Below are 19,952 nucleotides of genomic sequence, written 5' to 3'. Positions count from 1 at the left end.
ATGCAGCCTAGAATAGCATTCACCTTTTTTGCTGATGCATCACCCTGTTGACTCATGTTAAGCTGGTGGTCCATCTAGAACCCTAGATCCTTTTCACATGTACTTTTCTGAATGCTAAACAGAGCTTTAGATTAGGGTGGGGAATCATTTCCAGCCCAGGAGGCCACACTCCATCCTGGGAAACTTTCCCAGGCGGTGGGGCAATGATGGGTGGGACAAAAATTAGGGAGCATCTCTGAGACGCAGCTCTGCATAACAGGCTACATTCCAGCCATGCAGGTAAGTCATCTGTGCACCTCTCTCGATACAAGCAAGCAAGAGAGAATATCACAAATCCAGGATGTGCTCCAGGCTAGGCAAAAGCACTTGAAGACAGCAAGGCCTGTGAGGCATGTGGCTTAGGAAGAGGAGGTGTGGTCTGAAGAGAGTCTGAAGGACTAGCTAGACCAGGCATAGGCAACCTTGGCTCTCCAGATGTTTTGGAACTACAACTCCCATGATCCCTAGCTAACAGGGCCAGTGGTCAGGAATCATGGGAGTTGTAGTTCCAAAACATCTGGAGAGCCAAAGTTGCCTATGCCTGGACTAGACAGAGAATTCTGGAGGGTAGCATGCAGCCCCTTGAGCCTGATTGCTTAACTAAGCTCTGTCACACAAGTAAAAACACTACCACCATTTTATCGTTTACAATTTTTTAAGAGAAGTAGAAAGATGTGAGGGGTGAGAGAATAGGGAAAAGAACAAGGAAGAGGAGGAAGAAAACAGAGACACCTACTCCTAGTTTGCAGATTATAAAACTATTGTTAAAATTAATGATGGTTTAGCAAGAACACCTGGCGTGCTGGTGCATACTGTTCAGAAGTTTGCTAGTGGCTCTTTCCTTTCACACACAGAGGAGGCAGCAAACCAGTGGCTGGCTTGCTGTTGCACACAAAAAAGCCACAATTGTGGTTTGTTTCTCTGCTAGCAAACCACAATGGTAGGCCAAGAACAAACCTTGGTTTACCATCATGGTTAGTTAGGAGAGAAACAAATTGTTATTATTTATTAGATCCCTTACCTGTCCTTGTGGTGAAGACTAGGGCAGATTGCGGCAATGAGAGCAAAAATCGGAACAGTTGACAACTAGAGTAAAAGGGTGGGCACTTTCTTTTTTCTTTCTTTCTTTCAGGGGAAGGGCACACATTAGCTCAGAAAACCAAGTATGCATGAAGCGCTGTATGCAAAGTGCTGTATTAGCTTGCCGTATTAAGTGATGTATCAAACAGCAAATCTCAACACTCCCTTTACTCTGCCATTAACAAAAAAGCTGAAGTTGAAGCACAGCAGGTAGCAGGTGCTGATCAAGCTGGGGCAACTGGCATCATGAACAGAGCAGAAGGTCCCAGGTTCAGCTCCTGGCAGCATATTCAGGTAGGGCAGGGAGAGAATCCTGCCTGGAACCCTGGAGAGCTAATTGCTGCCAGTCAGTGCATACAACAGGGAGCCAGGTGGTATGAGGCAGCTTCCTTTGTTCATTGTGGGGAAGTGGGGGGGGGGAGAGACACTCTCGAAAGCCGTGTTCTCAATATGGGCGATATCACCCCCGGGGGGGGGAAGGCTGGAACGATCCAGGGGGGTGGTAGTCGCCTCAGGTGCAATGGGGGGGGGGGTCTTGAATAGAAATAAGAGGCGGTGGAAGCATAAAGAAGAGAAGAAAAAATTGAGAAACAGTTCATACATGTTTCATCTGTTGTGTTATGCTTATTGCCAGGTCGGGCGCCGTTGTGGGACAGCGAAAATGCCTCCCCAGGATGTGGAAGTGATGCTGGAGGAAAGGGTTCTTTCTGGCCTTGGGTGAACCCTTTTCGGCTCCACCCAGGCCCAGGAAGTGTTAGTGATTTTTATTTTAATACTATCCTTTGCCATCTCAATTTTCTGTGTGCAATGTGAATGCTACTAGGGTTGATTTAAATAAATACTTTTATAATTTCAAGCTTCAAGGTGTCTTATTTACAACAACGGCTTTCTTTACAATGCTGTAGGGCATAGGTAGAAATACAGGTGCATCAAAGAATGCAAATTTCTCACTGCATCTTTCTGTTTGTTCGCTTAAAGAAGGCAGCTTTCGGGGGGGCGGGGGTGCTGAGTAATTTTTTTTTCTGAAAGGGGGTGTAGGCCAAATAAAGTTTGTAAACCTTTGCTCTAAAGGAACAGCCATTTCTCCCTCCTGTTAAGAGCTTCCCCTTTCCCAATTTAAGCAGAATCTTCCACCACCCCAGATTGGCAAGATGGACTCCCCACCACCCTCTCCCACTTAAGAGATGCGCATCACAGAAGCACATCCTTTCAGGCATCTCTGGTGGCACTGCTGCATGGTCCCCTCCATCAACCATCTGCCTCCCACTCTCAGCATTACAGCAGAAATGTCAGAATACTCCCTGCTAACCGCGAAAGGCGCCTCCCCTCCGCCCCCTCAATCAGAGGCTTATTCGCTCTTCACGCTGAAATTGTTTCCAGGGGAGGAGGATCTAAGAGAATAAGAGCTCCGCAAGCTCAGATTAAAAAAAAGGGGGGGGAATAAGGAGGAGGTATCATAGGCCGCCAACACAAGGCTATACACCAAACAATCGTAGGTGTTTATCCATGTGTGCAATTTGGGGGGGGGGGTTGATCACAAGAAAATAAAAAAGGGTTTGACATCTAAGCGGGGGCACAGCCAACAAGCTGTAGAAAAGCAGTGGCTCACAGCCTCTGCTGCAACCAAGGAAGAATGTGAGAGAGCGAACATAACGGTGAAAGCTCCCAAATTTTATGGTGGTGAGGAAGGGGAGGAATTTAGACAAGAGGGGGGGGCACACAATTGCTAATAATGTGGGAGGGGGCATTTTGCCTCCGCAGAAGCAAAGGGATAGCCAAGGTGCTGGTTCCCAAACAAAAATTTTTAAAAAAAAGGAAGGCACAGAAGAGCAGAGGAAAATAAAGCACAAACTCTGTCTAATTTCATATACTGTACAACCAAACAAAACAGGAGGGTGTGGGGGGCAGGGGGGAGAAGTAGCAGCACAATGGCTGGTGGTGCTGTGCACCAAAGATTGCCATTCACCTCTCCATTAACACCATCATGAAAGCTTGGTCCTGTAGGTGCTGCACCATACACAGCAAGAGGGGTGGAACTGCCTTCCCTGGGACACTCAAAAAACGTGCCTGGTGGCACCTGATGTCTCCACCTTCTGGAGGTGCGTGCCTGGGGATCCTTGGGTATGGACTATTTTCACACACTAATACCGCACACCTGTTATATTTTAACTGCACAATCAGAATGAATTTCAAGAACCAAAAGGTTGTATTGAAAAATATAACTTTCGAACCATCTGGCCCCAAAATGGCAACCAGGTATTCCGTTTTGGTGACTATAACCCTGGGTTAAGGAGCCATTTGGTGTCTGGCTTATATTATTTGAGTTTCTAACACTGAGTGTTAGAAAGGACCAGACAGAGGCTTGGAAGGACACAATCAGCCCTCAGTCTCGAGGTTACCCCACAGTGCTTTAAGTCAAATCTCCCTCTCTCAGCTCCCATAAACCAGCATCTTAAATTCTGAGATAACAACAAAAGAAGTTACTTTATACCATGACAGACTACACCTACCTAGGCCAATATTGTCTACTCTGACTGTTAGCCAGGGACACAAGAGGAGGAGAGGAATTCCTCCATCATCATTTACCTGAGAGATCATTTAACTAGAATTGCTAAGGAACTATATTGAAGCTGGAGCCGCCTGTATGCAAAGGCATTGTTCCTACAGCTGAACTACAGGTTCTCCTGAAAAACACTATTGTGTGGCAATGCCTTTGCCAAGCTGGTGTTCTGGTGATCTTTGGCAGGGGGTGATGGGATCCAGGAGCCGAAGACACCTGCAGGGCACCAGGTTAGCAAAGGATGTTGTACAGAAATAAGATCATGTCCATGATATGAGAGCCATCTTCAGATGCCTGAATATCTGCTACACAGAAGATGGAGCCAGACTGTTTTCTGCTGCTCCAGAGGGGAGAACTCGAGGCAATGGATTCAAATGACAAGGAGATTCCGACTCAACATTGGGAAGAACTTTCTGACAGCAAGAGATCTTCAACAACAGAACTGACTACCTGGGAAGGTGGCGAATTCTCCTTCACTGAAGGTTTTAAAGCAGAAGTTGGATGGCCATCTGTCAGGTCAGGGATTCACTAATTGTGATTCCTGGGTTGCAGGGGGGTTCGAATAGGTGAGTCTCTGGGTCCCTCCCAACTCCACGACTCTATGGTTCTATGAAGTGCCCTAGAATCAGTGCTGAGCTGAAATCTGTTGTGTGTGCAGTGCTTTGTGCACTCCCCCCTGCCCCACATGAAAGACACCTCCCCTTTCTCTCTGATATTTTTTTGCACCCTCTTGGCAGAAGTGTACAGAACTGTTCACAAGGCTGTAGCTGTTAAAGAAAATAGAAAGCAACCCTCCCCCTGCACTGCTGAGATAATTGCTGCCAGCCCTCCCAATCCTGCCAGGCAAGAGTCAATAAGAGCTATGGCAGAAGATAGTAATAATAATAATAATAATAATAATAATAATAATAATAATAATAATAATATAATTTTATTTACACCCCGCCCTCCCCGGCCAGGGCCGGGTTCAGGGTGGCTAACACCAAATATAAATTACAATAAAACATAATAGAAAAAACAAACAACAAACAGTTAATTAAAATACGGCTTAAAATAAAGCTTAAAATGCAGTCTCATTTTAGTAGTAGCCCATAAATCAAGACCATAAAGGGAGGAAACATAATATATTCACCCGAGCCAGCTATCCATGTTGGTCCTACATGGGCTAGCAAAAAAAACAAGGGAAATTTTATATACCAAATCCCATATAAGGGGTCAGAGTGAGTCTAAGCCGAAGGCCAGGCGAAACAACTCTGTCTTGCAGGCCCTGCAGAAAGATGTCAAATCCAGCAGGGTCCTAGCCTCTTGTGACAGAGCGTTCCGCCAAGTTGGGGCCAGGGCTGAAAAGGCCCTGGCCCTAGTTGAAACCAATCTAACCTCCTTGAGGCTCGGGACCTCCAAAGTGTTGTTGGAAAGGGGATGCCTAACCCCGAACCTGAGGTAGTCCTGTTCCACGCCCTGTGGAACACCCTCCCACCAGATGTCAAAGAGAAAAACAACTACCAGACTTTTAGAAGACATCTGAAGGCAGTCCTGTTTAGGGAAGCTTTTAATGTTTAATAGATTATTGCATTTTAATGTTCTGTTGGAAGCCGTCCAGAGTGGCTGGGGAAACTCAGCCAGATTGGGGGGGGGGGGTATAATAATAATAATAATAATTGTTGTTGTTGTTTAGTCGTTTAGTCGTGTCCGACTCTTCGTGACCCCATGGACCATAGCACGCCAGGCACTCCTTATTATTAATAATAATAATAATAATAATAATAATAATAATTAATTGGACACGGCTTAGATCACAGCAAGGTAGGGAGCAATAACTTTTCCAAAACAGAGGATTTTCCAGGGCTTTAATTTCCCCATAGAATTTCTACCTTTTTCTAACTTCATGAGTAACAATGGATGGATAGTGCCCACTTCAAAGATGCTATGAGGCAAGCCTGGCGGTTTTGAAGGCCGTAGCTTTCCTTTGCTAAAGACAAGTAAAATAAATGTACTAAGTTAGATTGCCCTCAAGGGCTTCAGGAAAATATTCCAATGCAAATTACTCTATGCAAGTTACTTGGATATGCATGAGAAAGTTTACTAAAAAAAAAAAGCCAGCACATCCCTGGCGAGGAGTGTACCTCAGATGCCTAGACAAAAGGTGTGTAATCTCCTCTTCTTGCGTTCAGAATGAGGTTTTATTTGTCATCAATGGTGCCATCATGTTACAAAATGAATCAAAGCATGGGGGACCCATTTAGTCCAGAATCCTGTTCTCACAGCAGCCAACCTGGTGCCCAAATAGGAAGCCCTCAAGGTAGATGAGCTCAACAGCTGTGCTCACCCCACTTGTAAGTCTCAGCCATTGTGGTTAATAGCTATTGATAGCCTTGTCCTCCATGAACATGTCTAATCTACTTCTAAAGCCACACAAGTTGGTGCCCGCTGCAAGAACAAATTCCATAGTTTAGCGATGAAAAAGTTATCACTTCTTCCAGGAGGCGGGGGGGGGGAGGCAGATTTTTGAATTTTTGAAAACTGAACCTCACATATAATGGCACAGCACTCCTTTCCATAGAATCACAGTTGGAAGGGACCCTGAGGGTCCTCTTGTCCAATGCCCTGCAATGCAGGAATCTCAATCAAAGCATTCGTGAGAGGGCCATCCAACCTCTGCTTGAAAACCTCTAAGGAAGGAGAACGTGGGAGACTGTTCCACTATCTAACAACTCTTACTTTGTCAGAAAGTTTTCCTGATATTTAGTCGGAATCTCCTTTCTTGTACCTTGAAACCATTGGTTTGAATCTTACTCTCCAGAGCAGGATATTTTGACTTGCTAATTACCATTGTTATTGCTTTTTATTATTAGCACACTGATTGGTCATTCTCCGTTGCCCATCATTATTTGATACCATTAAAATATTCCCAGAGTGCTAAAGCGTACGTGGTTGCTCCCTTTTAAATGATTGTTATTATTTTTCTTTAAATTAAGGGCAAAGCTAGCAGCACAGCAAAGCTTCTCCCACTAGCCATCTGCTCTGCCTGCAGACATCTCAAACAGGAACAGAACATAAGCAGTCATCAGTGACAAAGACTATTTTGCCTAGATGAACTGTCCCCGACCAGGTGCCCTCCAGATGTTCCTGGCATTTATTTTGTTTGTTTGTTTGTTTGTGTGTGTGTGTACAAACACACGCATTGGGAAAGGCTACTTTGAAGGGAAAGCAAGCTTCATACTTCATCCATGATGTTTCCACAGGTATCAAGACAAAGAAACCAGCCTCGAGAGTGAAAAGCTAGCTGGAAAATATAAGCAGCTTGGGCAGAATATCTGCAAATAAGGGGTCTGCAATAGGAAGCTACTGTCCCAGAAGAACATAGAGAGCAGTGTTAGAAATGCAGCTATGTATGCTAATTGCTAACTGGCACCTTAAGCCTAGGTTGCAGTCGCCACAATGGAATGTCTAGGCACCTTCTCTTTTTTTGGCAAGGGGAATCATTTTTATTGTTGTTACTAGCTGGCCCTGCCACGCGTTGCTATAGCTCAGTCTGTTAAATGGAGACTCAGAGTCCCCCTTCAGACTCCCCTCACCTTCAGTCCCCCTGTTTTACACGTGTTCTGTTTACGCAGGTGCATCCCTGTGACTCCCCCCACCCTGTCCTGACCCATGATGTATCACGCCCCCTCTTCCCCCCACCCCCCGGCCGATCCCTGTGACTGGTCCCACCGTGTCCTGACCTATGCCGTCCCCTCCCCCCACCCCCACCCAGGCAAGTCAGTACCTCCGTTTGGCCTAGTCTGTAAAGGATTCGGCCTAGTATGTAAACGGGAGCTGAGGTGCTGTTGAAAGGAAAGGTTTTGTAGGTGCAGTACCAGTGTAGCCGCCGCTAGAGGGTGCTGGTTTGCAACCTGGTTCTTTTCCCAGCATGCACTTCCTATCAGTGTTAGGAATTTCCCAGGTGCCAGGAGAAATGAACTGGACAGGGTGGATAAAAATCAATGATTTTTTTTAAAAAATCAAAAAATCGGATTTTTTTGATTTAAATCGATTTTTTTGATTTAAATTGGATTTTTTTAAATAAAATGCTTTTTGAGGAAAATATATATTACCATCCAAAGGTTATTCCATCATGAAATAAAGATTAGTTTTTTAATTATGTAGAATAAGGTTGTATATGTTTAATTTTTTGGGTAAATAAATTCCATTAATCCATTCACAATGTCATGCTCTTCCAGAGGTTTTTGTAAGATTATTGGGCAGTTTCTCTGCCTACAAGATATTATCACAGATACTTGGTTTACTTTTGCAGTTCTCAAAACTGAATTTGACTCAAAAGAGATCACATGCCTCTTCTTCACAGCAAAAATGTTATAACATGAACAGAGTTTAGAAAAAGACCTTAATCCTATTGTTCTACAAACCTATGAATACAGAAACAACCCCTTCAGTGCTAAGTTTCAAGAAGTTCAGTGAATAGAATAGAAACAATATTTTTCTGATTGTTTGGAGTGGACAGTATTTAAGTTTTTCATGTGTAGGCTGGGCTGACAGTCTAAGTTTCTTAAAATATATATATATATTGTTTTTGTTTAGCCAAATTAGTTAACAAACATGGATGTTTGTTTAAGCAAATAACATATGCTGTAATGTTATTGTTTCAGTTGAATAAATCTATTTAAATTGTTATTATTAAGGTAATGATTATTTTTCAGTATTTTTGGACAGTAAAGTTGTCCAAATATGAATAACCCATTAAACTGGGGATAAAAAAACTAATATGAAAAGTTGTTATTCTAAAAATATTCATCTACTTGCATATTAAAGTTATACCAGCAAGAATTAGTCTTTATGTAGAAAACTATGATTTAAATCAAGCCTTACTGACTAGTGATTTAAATCGTGATTTAAATCGTGATTTAAATCAGATTGATTTAAATCAAATCCACCCTGGAACTGGATAATCTTAATCTATGTAAAAATGTAAAAAGAGCATGTGGGTGGGTCTCCACTTTTCTCTGAAACAGCTTGACCGATTGCGTTCAAATTCGGACACAACGTCCCATGCGAATGTCCGAAGGATCTTAGAATGTTTGCAAAGACAAATGTCACACCTGGGCAACCTGGTTCTTTTCCCAGCATGCACTTTTGGCTGAGTGGTGTGTTCTGGAACAGGGTTTTGGGGGGGTCTTAAGTGGCCCAGGTGTCAATCGGTCAAGCGGTTTCGGAGAAAAGTGGAGACCCACCCACATGCTCTTTTTACATTTTTACATAGATTAAGATTATCCAGTTCATTTCTCCTGGCACCTGGGAAATTCCTAACACTGATAGGAAGCTGCCTGATACAGAGTCATCCGTCCCACTCAGTCATGTCTCCACTGACTGGCAGCAGCACATCTCCAGGGTTCCAGGCAGGGAGTGTTTTCCCAGCCCTACCTTAAGATGCTAATGATCAAAGCAGGGAACTTGTGCAAAGCAGATACTCCACTGAGTGGCAGCCTTTCCCCTTCAAGCCTACCAGGATCCCTTCAATTGCCAAACATAACAAGAGCCTGCTGGATCAGACCCCACTGCCCACCTAGTCCAGCCTCCTCTTCTCACAGGGGCCAACCAGGTGACTTTTCTGGGAAACCCACAAGCATGATCTGAGCATAAGAGCAACTCTCCCCTCCTGTGTTTCCCAGCAGCTGGCGTCCAGAAGCATGTTGTTGTTGTCGTTGTTGTTACTGTATTATTATTAGTTATACCCCGCCCATCTGGCTGGGTTTCCCCAGTCATTGGGCGCCTTCCAACAAAAGATTTAAAATACATTAAAACATCAGTCATTTAAAACTTCCCTAGCTCGGGTGGAGAGGAAGTCCACCATGTGACAACTTTGGAGGGGGGCTTGGCCCTCTATGTCCGTACCCCTCCTCAGAGTGTGTCTCTGGCAAAACTAACAGCTGATCAAGACGACTGAACACTCTTCAAAAAGTTCTGCTATCACAGCTTCCAGAATAACAACAGATTCAAAGTCAACAGAAGGGTTAGGCCGCTTCAGTCACCAAACACCTGATACCACCTAGGTCCATCCACAATTTCAGCCAAAGAACCATTGACAAAAATATATAGAAAAAAGTAAAATGTAATCTTTGTTCCTTATCTAGGCTTATCTCCGAACCCCTGAAAAGCAAATATTGACACTATCCCGACACCAGGAAGTCAAAAGAGGAAACTTCTTTTTGACAGATTCAACACTATGCTCAATTGTTCCTGGCCTATTATAATTTCATTTTGCGCTCTCTCTCGCTTTCTCTGTCTCTCTCTCACACACACATGTACAAAAGCACCTGCGTTTCCTTGCACACGTAAGAGAATGGCAGATCAAAGAGGGGTGATTTCGTTTTTTAAACCACCTATGACAGATAGTGCCTCGGTAGAAGACCGGGCCGGAGGCACAACCTCCATAATCACACTATAATTTGTAGTTACGTGTTTTTGCCCAAACCGCAAGAGACTAGGCATAGCTGGAAGAGGTGTGCTTTGGAGCCCTTGGCACCAATTAAGGTGCAGCAGGGACGTTATCCATGGGGTATTTGCAACCACAACCCCCACCTCTTGACTCAATGTGCAGGTGGGAGGAATGAGAACAGATTGCTAGGCAGAAGAGACCCCTGTCACACACTGGTTCTGCAAATGCAGAAGAATTTCACATTTGTAGATGCAAGGGAGAGAGAATACTACAGGCTCAAGGGTGCATGAAAGATATTCTTTCCATGTACTGGCACACTGAAACAGAACATGCACCACTATACTTTCAGCCCACTGTGAAAACATCACACAATAAACACTCACCCCCTGCAACAGAACATCACGCCACAGCTCCTTTTAAAATCTCTTATATCTATCACACCTGCTTTTCTGCTATAGTCTGCCCCAGTGTGAGGGCAGTGAGAAATTCAGAAAGAGCCACCAGCTATTAACTTGTCTGCATCAAGTTCACACCCTCTAGGTGATTTGGACTACAACTGCCATCATCCACAGCTGCACAGCTGATGGGTGCTGCAGTCCCCAAGCAGGAAAAGGCTACTAGGCCGACCCATGGGCCTACGTAGCAAAAGCCCCTTGAACCCAGACCCTCTGAGATGACATGACATTTCCACAAAGCTTTACAAGGCAGCACCTGTGACAGAGACAGCAGCGTTAAAGGGAGCGTGCTTAGACTGCCGAACCTGCCCAGCAGATGAAAATGAATTTAGAGAGAATATGTTAAATGGGTATTACGCTGCATCAGCCGACTAACACATATTCCCAAGGGACACCCCCACACACTCAATCGGCAGCGAAGATTGAGCTTCATTGCTACCCTCACCGTTTCTCCTCCTGCCCCAAAATGTTATCTCCCAAACTCAGTCATCTCATCCTCAGTGCCTTAATCTGGATTGCCCCCCCCCATTTTTTTTTAAAAAAAGATGTAATGATCACCAGCAGCCCAAACAGAACAAAAGCCTGGCTGCCCACCTGACCCCAATACAGGCCAACGATTGTATGCTTGACATGTGGGACCCGGGGAATCCAAGTGACAAATTCATGCTATGATGGCTATGCTGCGCCTCTACAGTTGGAGGCTGAGGAATCCTAATTGCTGAAAACCACTGGAGGGGAGAGGACTTTTGTGCTCGGATCCCGTTTGTGGCCTTCCCACTGAGGCATTTGGTTGGCCACTGTGAGAACAGAATACTGGACTAGTTGGGCCACGAATCTGACCCAGCAGGCTAGTCTCCTGTTCTTAAGAGCCCCGTTTTCTACCCTTAACTGCAAAGATTTGAGATAGCACCCAACCCTGCTGCAGTCAGTCTGTTTTGGGGTGACCCCGAGTAATACAGGGGGTGCCTAGGCATTGGATACTGAAAAGCAAGCCTTGCTTTCCATCAAGAAACAGACCATATGCATAATCAACTGATGATGATCCCTATGCCAACTAGGGTATTGTTAGGGATGAGGGAACCTGTGGTCCTCTAGATGGTGTTGGATTCACGGCAGCCAGTGTGGGAGGCAATGTTAGAAACTCAGATATATAATCTAACTTAGGTTACAGTCACCGCAACGGTATGTCTTGGCACCATTTCCCCCCAATGGTGATTATTATTGGTACAGTGGTACCTCAGGTTACAGATGCTTCAGGTTACGCATTTTCGGGTTGTGCACCGCGCCAAACCTGGACGTACCGGAACGGGTTACTTCTGGATTTTGGGACTCGCGCATGCGCAGAACAACTAAATTGCGCTTTGCACATGCGCAGAAGCACCAAATTGTGACCCCCCATGCGGTGCTGTGGGTTGCGAACGTGCCTCCCGCACAGATCACGTTCGCAACCTGAGGTTCCACTGTATTATTATTCATTTCATTTCTATACCACTTTATATTTTAAAGAACAAATCTCAAAGCAGCTTACAACACATGAAAACATCAAAGCAAACAATCCAGAATAAAACAAATTCAAGCTTCGAGGAAAATCTTTCAGATCCTTCTCTAAGTGGCATTTTGCTTTGCCCAGTCACCATCCTGGCATCCAGAATCTTCACTTGCCCAAAATTGGACCTGCACCAGTCGCAAAACATGCCTGGCACCTGCCTAATTTCTAGCACTGGCGGGAAGTGGTCAGGGTAGACGGACAAAGAAATCTAACACATCTGGAGGAAGGCAAGTTGGTGAAAGCAGCTGTAGGTAGTGAGCTCTCTATTGCAGCTGATATACCTACCTCTCAGGTGATGCCAGCCACTACTGTCATGGTGTGTTGGTGTGTTAACAGTGCCATCAACTTTGCAAGAGCACAGTCGTTAACACACTCTAGTACAACTGACTCTCCTAACCCTAGAGGTAGCTATTAACTTTCCACCGTTCGTAAGAAAATGCCAACAATGCCTTATTACTAAGAGAGAACTTTCTAAAATTAATTATAAGGTGCCAGCTTGTAGGTGCATCATTGCTGTTGTTACTTATTAATAACAGCCACACCACACAAGCTAAATTCAAATTCAACAGCAAAGAAAGCCCACACTAAACCAGACAACTTGGTGCATTAAAGAATTGTGCACACCACACATTTTTAGCAATGCTGAAGTGCTGTGATGAGGAGCCCGTATCGGCCTTCAGCTGCTCTACACACAGAGAAAGGCATGAGGATGTGTAGTAAACAAAACTCCTTTCCCAGTATGAGCTGGGATTTCCCAGCGTGTATTAGCTGTCCGTCCTCTTATAAATACACCCCTTTGATACCTTTGATACAGAATGATTGGCACTAATGGCTCCACATCTGCTCAAATCCAGGCCCCCCACCTGGTCAAATAAAGTGGCATTATTTCAGAAGAAATGTAATGTTTGTGCCCTCCTACTCTTGGATAGAGGCAGCAACTTGATCGCAATCCATGTGCACTCATGGCCATTACGAAAACCGGTCATAGCACAAGCACACAAATCAGAGAAGACACCGAGTCCGCAAAGCACCCCCACCATAACTCCTCAACTATACACAATATTAACTGCAACAGACTCACCCCCACCAACAAAAACATCTATGCTAACAGGAGTCATATGTTATCTCCTCATTCCGACTGAGCTTTCTTTTTTTTTAAAAAAAAAGGTTCATATAGGCTTTACTGGACAGCTGCAAGTTCTCAAATTAGTAAATATTATTAATGATTTCCCCTGTTCTGAACGCATGCACAAAAACATGCTCATAGATTTAGAATCAAACCTTTTGTTTACCGGAGGTGTGGCTAACCCGTGGCCCTCCAGATTCCATCGTTTGGCTGATGGGAGTCGTCGGACTATAACATCTGGAGGGCTACAGGTTAGCCGCTCCCCTCACAACAATTTACACACACATGTTCATAAGCTTTTCTCCTTTTCCTCACATGAGCACAAGGGAACTTTATCAACACCTGATATTCAACTACAATGAGGAGGGGGTTACATAAACTCCCCACTCTCACAATTCCCCATGTTAAATTAGAAATCAGCACACAATCCCCCTGCAAATAAAAACACCCCTTAGGTTCCTTTGGGTGGAAGGGTGGGCTATAAATTTAAATGCAGGAAAACATTATTCATATCCCCATAACAAAACACATAAGCACTGGGAGAATAATTCAGAACCCCTCCCTCACAATTCTCTCCCACACCCTTATAGGGAGAATTGATTCATTTGTTGCTTTTGTATTTTTCACTGTTTTAATTATCTTATGTGTAAATCGCATTGAGCCAATGTTTTAGAAGGTGATTAGGAAATACAGGAAAGCAGAATAAATAACGATAATAGAAATGGGTCATTAAATCCTCAACACAGACATGAACTGGAGAGCTCATTAGCAGTTCCCACTCCCCAAAATAACCCCCCATGGTGACCTCCCCACATGCAAATAAATGGAAAGGGCTCCTTAATCTCCCTTAAGAATTTTCATTATACTGTACAGATAACAAGAAGGGAGTAAATTATCCACTCCCACTCACAGCATAATAATGGGAGAATTTAGTTAACCCCATATATGCAGCATTGGTTTGTTTTCGTCCCCAATTCATAAACTGGAAGGGGGGTTATTAATGCCTCCCCCTATACATCAGGGCAGGAAAGCATCTTCACAACTTTCCCACATTCTTCAAAAGGGAGTGGAAATGAGACCTTCCCTTACCTGTCAAAAAAGAAGGAATGCACCAATAACAGTCACATATTGGAGGGGGGGCAACTAACCTGCTTTCATATTCCCCCACAATTCCTCAAACCTTCAGAGAAGGGAAAGTTATTCAGGTCTCTCTCCCATCAGTTCCCACTTACCTCTACACTATCTTTTTAATGTTTATCTCCCCTGTCCCCCGGGTTAAGAGTTCCATTGAACTGGTGGTGTATTCTGTCCCAGACTTTCTACTGGGGTGCACGGGGGGGGGAGTGGAGTCACCCCACTCTGCTTGCTAGAGTCACCCAACCCATTTCCCCCACAGACAGAAAAAGGAAATGACATAAAGAGCCACCCCCTCTGAAAGTAGTTGGAGGGGTCCTTTCCACTCACTCCCCCCCCCCAGTTTTTATTTATTTCTCTTCTGCTCCCTTTCATTTAGTAATTCCAAAGCACTGGGCGACAGGATGGTCACTGCCCCCCCTTGTTTCCTTCGGAGGAGGTGTCAACCCATTCCTATGGGTCCCCTTCACCTAATTCCCCTCTTTAATTTTTCAAACCCCTCCACTATAATTTGAGAAGGCGGGGTCCTTGACCCTACACACACAACATTTCTGAGCAGGGAGAAAGAGGGGAGACAGCAGTTCTTCCCCTTTTGTGAATTAATCCCCCATTTCAATTCTTGACCCATGGGTTTGAGGAAGGGCAATTCTTGATCCTCCCTCAACCTGGCACACATTTCTGAATTCAGAAAGTGGGGAGAGGGGGTTCTGTTTGCTGCCCCGCTACATTTAGCTACACCCTTCCCCCCCTTCTAATCACACCCATAAATTGGGGCAGCAGTCCTTTAGTCCCTTACTGAAGAATGGGAAGGGGGATATCACACCCTAAATCAGGCATGTCAAACATGCGGCCCTCCAGATGTTTTGGCCTACAACTCCCATGATCCCTAGCTAGCAGGAGCAGTGGTTGGGGAAGATGGGAATTGTAGTCCAAAACATCTGGAGGGCCGCATGTTTGACATGCCTGCCCTAAATTATCTCTCTCTCTCTCTCTGTCACACACACACACACACACACACACACACACGTGTCAATACTGTAACCTCAAACCACCAAACAGGCTTTTAACATCTTTTCTGGGGGGGACAACAGAGGCCACTTAATTCTCTTTCTAAGGAAGTCGAGAAAGAAAGGGGGGACAGAACATCTTGTCACCCCCTTAACCCCGTTTCCCCAAATAGCTAATTTTCCTTCACATCCGCCAATAACCCTTCCCCTCACACCCATAAATGGGGTGTGTTTGTGTGTTGCCTTTAAAAATCCTGAAAAACGAGAGGAAAAATGGGGAACGTAACCAGTTCCCTAAATTCAAAGCACCCCCATTTGCCTCAAATTCCCTTTTTAGGAAGGGGGGAAGGGATAGAGAAAATAGGGATCATGTGTCGACCTCTCAGCAACCTCTAACCTCCCCAATAGGATATAATTGAAAAGGCAGTCCTTCAACTCTCCTTTCTGAAAGGGTATTCTGGGCTTACCTCCCAAAGGGGGTGTCAACCAGTTAGGGCATCACCATGTCCTCCATCTTCCTCCTCAGCCCCCAAAACCCCACTACTACCATTGTCCCCCCTCACACCAGAGACAGAGGAAGGGGCCATTCTGGGCTCCCCTTCCTAAGGAGATGTCAGCTGGGATGCCTGACAACCAGCCAACATCCCCCATCCCTCCCTCTCCCCCCCCTTCTCTCTTTCCTCTATCCTCTTCCTTGCCCCTCAATGACTTCCCCACACCAATCATTTCACCTCTCTCACACACACACCCTTGAAGGCTTCCTAAGTGGGGGGGTATGTCAACTAAGCGCATCCAACCCCCCAACCCCGTTTCTCACCCCCCTCCCTCGGCCTTCCTCCTCCCACAACCTCTCTCCTCTTCCTTCACCCAGTCAGATGGGCAGCATGCGCGTGCGTGTGTATATGTATGCCTGAATGTATGTATACGTTTTCCCTAACACACGCATATGGGGTGATGCTGAGCTTCCCTCTTGGGGGGGGTGTCTTCCTCCCCCTCCTCCCCTCTCTCTCCTCTTCCTCACCCCTCAAAGACCCCCCTCCCAAATACACAAACACATAATATTCCCCTCGCACGCAAACGTATGAAGTGATGCTGAAGCTTCCCTCCCTTCTGTCAGTCAGCCAGGCGCCTCCATCCCATCCCTGCCCTCCTCTAACCTCCTCCCTCTTTCCTTTCTCCTCCTCGCCCCCCACTTCCCCCCCCCCCCGCGCTTAATTTCCCCTTCACGGACCTGAGGCGAGCACAGGCTTCCTTCCCTGAGGGGCTGCCAGCCTTCCCACCGCCTCCATCCCGCGTCCTCCCTCACAGAACTATTCCCCCCTGGCGACCCCTGAGGCAGCCGTGAGGGGCTTCCCTCCTTCCCTGAGGGGGCGTCCGCCCAGCGCCTCCACCCCTCACCCCGCCGCCCGGGGCTCACCCGGTGGGCGCGCGTGAGGCTGAGGTCCTTCATGACCTCCTCGAAGGCCGCCGTCTCCTCGGCCTGCTTCTGGTTGTGCAGCGCGATCTTCTCGCTGAATTTCCGCGGGTTGTTCGACGAGGCCGCCATCTTCCCCCGTCCGCATCCCTCCCGCCGCCGCCGCCCCCTCCCGCTCCGGGCACCAGTGCGCCTGCGCGCCCTCACTCCTTCTCTCCCTCCTCCCCCACCTGGCCGCCGCGCCGCCAACCAAACAAGCAAAATCTGGGCAAAAGCCCCCAACTGCGCAGGCGCGAAGTCAGAGAGGTCTGGCAGGAGAGGCGGCGCAGCCAACTGCGCACGCTCCGCCCACAGGCGCGCAACTGCGCAGGCGTAGGAACGGGCAGAATAGAGGGAGGAGGGGGGAAGGAGGAGGACGGCTTGCGGATCGGAGGCTCGGATTCAGTGCGCATGCGCAAGCGAGAAGGGGGCAGGACGGAGAGAGAAAAGAACTCGGGATGCAACAATGCGCACGCGCAAAATAGAAAGAAAGGGAGGGAGAGGGATGGAAGGGCAGGCTTGCGGGAGGAGGAGGCGCGGCGCACACGCGCAGACTAAAAGGTGGGTAGCGAGGAAGCGAGAGGATCTGTTGGTTTTGCGCACGCGCAAGCTTGGAAATGGGCAGAATAGGTGGGAAACGAGGAGGGGATTGGCTCGCGAGAGACGAGTAGAGCCACAGCGCGCAAACTCGGCGGCGGAGGTGAATGAAACGAGGTGACATTGCGCATGCGTCGGGCTTTCTCATCTCTATCTCCAGCTGCTTTTCGCCGCAGGCGCAGAAAGCTGTTTTTGCCCCTCCCATCTCAAGGAGGCTTAATAGCGCATGCGCAGTGCTTTATCTCCTTTCTCAGCCCCTCCTTGCTTGGTAGGCCGGCTCCCCCCCGCAATAATTAAACCTCCCCCTCTCTCAATTTCTTGATTAGCTTAAGCCTCCAACACACACACACCCTGCTCTTGTTGCTCCATATCTGACAAGAGATAGGCATGCTAAGTTATAATAGTGGAGCCTCCACAGACAGGAGCAGTCTACCCCCCCATGACAGCACTAAAATGAAAAGCCACAGCAGGGGGGCCTGCTTCAGTGACAGGCTGCCTCTGAACATTTTATCATTTTATTTAACAATATATGTTTGTCATTTAGTCAATTAGTTGTGTCCAACTCTTCGTGACCCCATGGACCAGAGTACGCCAGGCACTCCTGTCTTCCATTGCCTCCAGGAGTTTTGTCAAATTTATGTTGGTCACTTCTATTAACACTGTCCAAACATCTCATCCTCTGTTGTCCCCTTCTCCTTGTGCGCTCAATCTTACCCAACATCTGAGGGTTTTTTGCAGTGTCTTCTCTTCTCATGAGGTGGCCAAAGTATTTGAGCCTCAGCTTCAGTATAACAATATAGATATAAATATATGGATTGAAACCACTCATTTCTGCTCAGTCAGACCCATTGAAATGAGTGGACTTAAATTAGTCCTGTCCATTAATCTCTGAGCAGGGCTAGCTCTGGATGCAGCCCAGCATCTCTTAAGTGGTTTACATAACATGGTGCAAAATAGCCATTTTAAAAATAAAAAAGCAATTAGGAACACATATAAAATGATCAAAATACAGATAAATCCTATGAATTCTCTCTGGATATGGAGACTACAGAAATAGACATTTCAGATATCGGTTTCTGGTACCACCATGAATTTCCCATAATCCTCTTTGGGAGACATCTCATTAGAAGAGACCACGGCAACATGCAGTGGCGGAGTTCTGCAAGTCAACCTTTCTGCGTATTTGAAGCAGTTTCCTTCATCGAAGCAAAGCGCACCTTGCGTCTGACTCCAGAGTAGAGATGGTGGGCTAATGCTAAGACGAACTCTAGCCCCAAGTTAATGGACCATTAATGTCAGTGGGTCAGATCCATGGACTTGTTAGCCATGCCAATTCTATTTTAAATGTGTAAACTCCGAGCATGACTAATTTTGGCGACAACCTCATGTTCTTATTTCTAGAAACCTCCCATCTTTTCGCGTTTTGTCATGTTTTGTTTTTCACTCGGAGTCAGTCCTCGGCCAAAATGTCACAGAGGAGGCAGGACAGGCTTTCTCAGTGCCGCAAATGTGACAGAAGCACAATCACACTTTTGTACCCCTTCTGCACTGGGAACTTAAGGAGAGTGCTGTTGGCCCCACCATCACGAACGGAACTCTGGCAGAAAACACCCCAGGCACTTTTCACAGAGCTGTATCAAAACTCATTTTTATTGTAAATAAATACCAATGAGTTGTTGCAGCATGGAGGTTGCAGTTTGAAAGGAGGCAAAGTGGTTGTAGACCCACAATGAGGCCGTTCTCCACGGGCGCAGGCATGCTGTGTGAGAGAGAACAAGCATACTCCTCCTAAACTGACTTAGATCTTATCCTCCCATACTGTTCCCCAAATGCAGGGAAAGAGACCCAGGAAAGCAGGATTGAGGCAGTCACAAAGCTACGTGAGAAGTACCTTACACCTCCAATTTATGTTCCTTTTGATACACTGTTGTCAAGTGCTGCAATTTCCCTGCAGTAACTTCCCTCTCTTTTGCACAGGCCTCCTCAAAGTGGTGTCCACAGGTTGAATTTTTACTAGTCAGCTCCAGTCTGTGCTGGTTGGGTCCAGTGTTTGAAATTCCCCAGAATTTTGAAGTGGGGTGACTTTTACCCATCACAACCATGTGGAGATCTCTGGGTGCCAGACTGGCAACTGACATCTCCCTCTGACTGGCCCCTCCAGCTTTCTTAAGCAGGTCAGCAGAAGAGCTGGGGGGTTTTTCCATTTAATTCCCACCTTTTCCTCCAAGGATTGCATGCTTTAAATACACACACACACACGGTTAACCCCTACAACGACCCTGTGAGGTGGGCTAAGAGGCTGGGGCTGACTCCAAGGTCACCCAGTGACATTCTTGATGGAGTGGGGATTGGAACCCTGATCTCTCAGGTCCTCATACGCCAGCCTGTCTTCCTAGAGTACTTCTGCTATGGGGCAGCTCTATAAATTAAGTAGGTAGGTAGGTAGGTAGGTAGGTAGGTAAATAAATAAATAGAGGGAAAGCAAAATGTCACTTACAGAAGGATCTGAAAAATTTCCC

The 19,952-nt window shown here is 46.3% G+C and overlaps 1 protein-coding gene across 6 annotated transcripts in view; it reads right to left on the bottom strand.

Moving 5' to 3' along the window:
* The window catches only part of CRTC1 (CREB regulated transcription coactivator 1), a 47,101-nt gene extending 30,053 nt beyond the window's left edge, over positions 1-17,048 (bottom strand). For 5 of the 6 annotated variants that reach the window (XM_035116960.3, XM_060275397.2, XM_035116961.3 and 2 more), the window contains exon 1: positions 16,801-17,048. In XM_035116960.3, coding sequence (XP_034972851.3) covers positions 16,801-16,929 — 129 coding nt within the window. In that variant the 5' untranslated portion in view covers positions 16,930-17,048. The remainder of the gene's footprint in view (positions 1-16,800) is intronic. The other variant, XM_060275396.2, reaches the window with a different exon arrangement.
* Positions 17,049-19,952: the final 2,904 nt, after the last annotated feature.

This window comes from Zootoca vivipara, chromosome 6 (assembly GCF_965207765.1).
Source record: "Zootoca vivipara chromosome 6, rZooViv2.hap1.1, whole genome shotgun sequence".
Taxonomy (NCBI): Eukaryota; Metazoa; Chordata; class Lepidosauria; order Squamata; family Lacertidae; genus Zootoca; species Zootoca vivipara.
This window is presented reverse-complemented; position numbering and strand designations above follow the sequence as displayed.